This window comes from Capsicum annuum, chromosome 1, assembly GCF_002878395.1.
Source record: "Capsicum annuum cultivar UCD-10X-F1 chromosome 1, UCD10Xv1.1, whole genome shotgun sequence".
NCBI lineage: Eukaryota > Viridiplantae > Streptophyta > Magnoliopsida > Solanales > Solanaceae > Capsicum > Capsicum annuum.
Window position 1 is genome coordinate 150,394,749 of NC_061111.1, and position 2,644 is coordinate 150,397,392.

Genomic DNA, 2,644 nt, shown 5'->3' on the forward strand with positions numbered 1-2,644 from the left:
TAAAGTCCCCTGCATTAAAAATTACTCGTGCTTTAACGCTGAGTACCAGATATCAAATACGAGAAAACACACGTCACCCCTACTTGTTGGTATCCTCACACGTACACCACCCTCATGCAACGTGGCAATGTCATAAACCAAATTTCATTTACCGCCATTGCTAATAAAAACAAAATCTCATCTCTACATCAACTTAAAAACTCTTTAATACCTTTTCACTAGTTTACTTTGTCCACCCTACGTACCAAAAAATGCAAAGGCAAGCAGAAAGGAAAAATGAGCAAGAAGAAGAAGAAATTAGGGAACAGAAAGGTGAGGACAAGAAAAAGAACGAAGACGAAATTCCACTAATGGCATTGAACCATGTGTCGAGACTTTGTAAGGATGTGGAAAAATCAGTGGAGTTCTATACTAAAGTACTTGGGTTTGTGTTGATTGAGAGGCCACAAGCTTTTGATTTTGATGGAGCATGGTTGTTTAACTATGGGGTTGGCATTCATTTGGTTCATGCTAAGGATGAAGATAGATTGCCTACTGATACTCATGATAATGATAACCTCGACCCCATGGATAATCATATTTCTTTCCAGGTTTCCTTTTTGACAATTTCCTTTCAATTTTTTTATGTCTTTCCATGTTTATTAAACGGTATACTTTCTTTTTTTTTGTTTTATAAGGGTGACTTTTGGCAATATTATCTTAGGCGGTTTAGTGGCCTGTGTTTTTTTCCTTCAAAAGACAAATAGAAATGATTTATTTCAAGTTTTTTTTTTCTGGTTGTTGGGGTAAGAATATCTATTGAAGATAGATAATTAGTAATATTAGAAAATTGGATAGGTGTTTGATTATATTATTGAAGCATTGGTTGATTAAGAAATCTTGAGAGGGTTCATGAGAACTTGAGATGAAGGTAAAGGAAATTGACTTTGCCCAAAAATGAAGTATTTAGAAAATGTTCACTAATCGAAGGGCCTAAAGAGCCCCATAAGACTGCAAGTCTGCAACAACTATCCCACTTTTACTTTTAGAAATACTTTTAGCAATTAAGATGAATTTTGTAAAATTACAAAATTTTATCGAAGGCTTAATAGACAAAATAAATTTATCCTAATCTTATTATAAAATTTTATATAAATTTATCCTGGCTTAATTGTTGGATATCTCATCTTAATGTTTTATTTCATCTCCAATGCGGGATATACACTGGAATAAATTAGTCAATCCCCGAATAATTCAGTCCCTGCACCAAACAATCCTTAAGAGTACGGGAAAGACGTATGATCGGAAATTTCTAAAATTAGCCCCAACATTTACAATTACTATACATTTTCACAAGTTTCAACATTCTCCCAAAATAATTTGGATAGAAAGCCCAAATCTGTACTTTACTTTGTGAGTATATTCATGGTACTAAGAAAGTTGGTGATAGATATTGTGCAGAGCGAAGACATGGAGGGAATGGTGCAAAGGTTGGAGCAATTCAACATAAAATACCTAAAGAGAACGGTAGGAGGAGAAGAAGGCGCAGCGATCGATCAACTCTTCTTTAAAGATCCAGATGGATTCATGATTGAGATATGCAATTGTGAGAATGTGAAACTCGTCCCTCAACATTCAATAGGACGCATCAACTTCCCTTCTGATCGTCACAATCCACCTGTTGAATTGGGAAAAGATGATCCCAAACATTAAACAATGCAGCTAGCTACCTTTCTCACTCTCTCTCCCTGGTGTTTTTTTGTACTCATGATTTGTTGTTTTCAATTTGAATTTTAGCTTATAAAATGGTTCTAGTATTACTCTTTAACATTCTCATACAGAATTCAAACTCAAATAATTACGGGAAGTGAGGTTAAACTAGAGGAAAAAAGTACAACGCTAAAATCCGGGGAAAAAAACAAAATTTGAGATTTTGAAAAGTTATATCCTATGGGAGTTATTTGTGCAAGGGAAGATGTCAATTTTCTGAGTATAATGAAGCAAATCTATTGTGCAGAGGGAATTGAAACTAAGAGAAGATACTTCTATTTTTTGCTTAGCTGATTCTATGCAGTACAAGTGTTATTTATAGATATGTGCTATGCCTGTAATGCCTTTAAAATTACAGCTCATTGACAGTTGTCACTAACTCTAACTCCTTTCTTGACCCTCAACTAATTGGCTTAACAGTTTGTTATTGTACCACTAATGCATTTAACATTCACTCAAGTATTCTGTTCGGATCAATTCATTTTTTTCCTCACAAAATGACAATCAATTTCTATGTGCTTCGTATGTTCATGATACATAGGATTTGCAACTATATTTCTATGTGCTTTCTATGCTCATGGTACATAGGATTTGCAGCTATCTACATGGCAGCCTTGTTATCACAACATAATGTCACTGATTTGGCAACTGACACTCCTAAATCTTTCAAGATACTAACTAACCACACCACTTCTGATACAACAGTTTTCATACTTCTATATTCAGCCTCGGATGAGCCGCGATTTACTGTGTTGTTTTTTAGATTTTCAAGAAATTAGTGAATCTCACATTTGAACCACATAATCGGAAACTGATCTTTTTGTGTTTGGATATGATGTTTAGTCTGAGTCGCAAAAGGCTACTAAGTTCATGTCTGTATTTTTCTTCAACAGTA

General features: G+C 34.5%; 1 protein-coding gene across 1 annotated transcript; it reads left to right on the forward strand.

The window, feature by feature from the left end:
* Positions 1-201: 201 nt before the first annotated feature.
* On the forward strand, positions 202-1,807 carry LOC107856463 (glyoxylase I 4). Its single transcript, XM_016701472.2, has 2 exons — positions 202-590; positions 1,441-1,807. The coding sequence occupies exons 1-2, from the start codon at positions 252-254 to the stop codon at positions 1,690-1,692; spliced, it is 591 nt and encodes a 196-aa protein (XP_016556958.2). The 5' UTR covers positions 202-251; the 3' UTR covers positions 1,693-1,807.
* The last annotated feature ends 837 nt before the right edge of the window (positions 1,808-2,644 follow it).

Coding starts and splice junctions, on each gene's coding strand:
- LOC107856463 (XM_016701472.2), top strand. CDS start 252: ATGCAAAGGCAAGCAGAAAGGAAAAATGAGCAAGAAGAAGAAGAAATT. Junction 591..1,440: donor ATAATCATATTTCTTTCCAG/GTTTCCTTTTTG, acceptor GATATTGTGCAG/AGCGAAGACATGGAGGGAAT.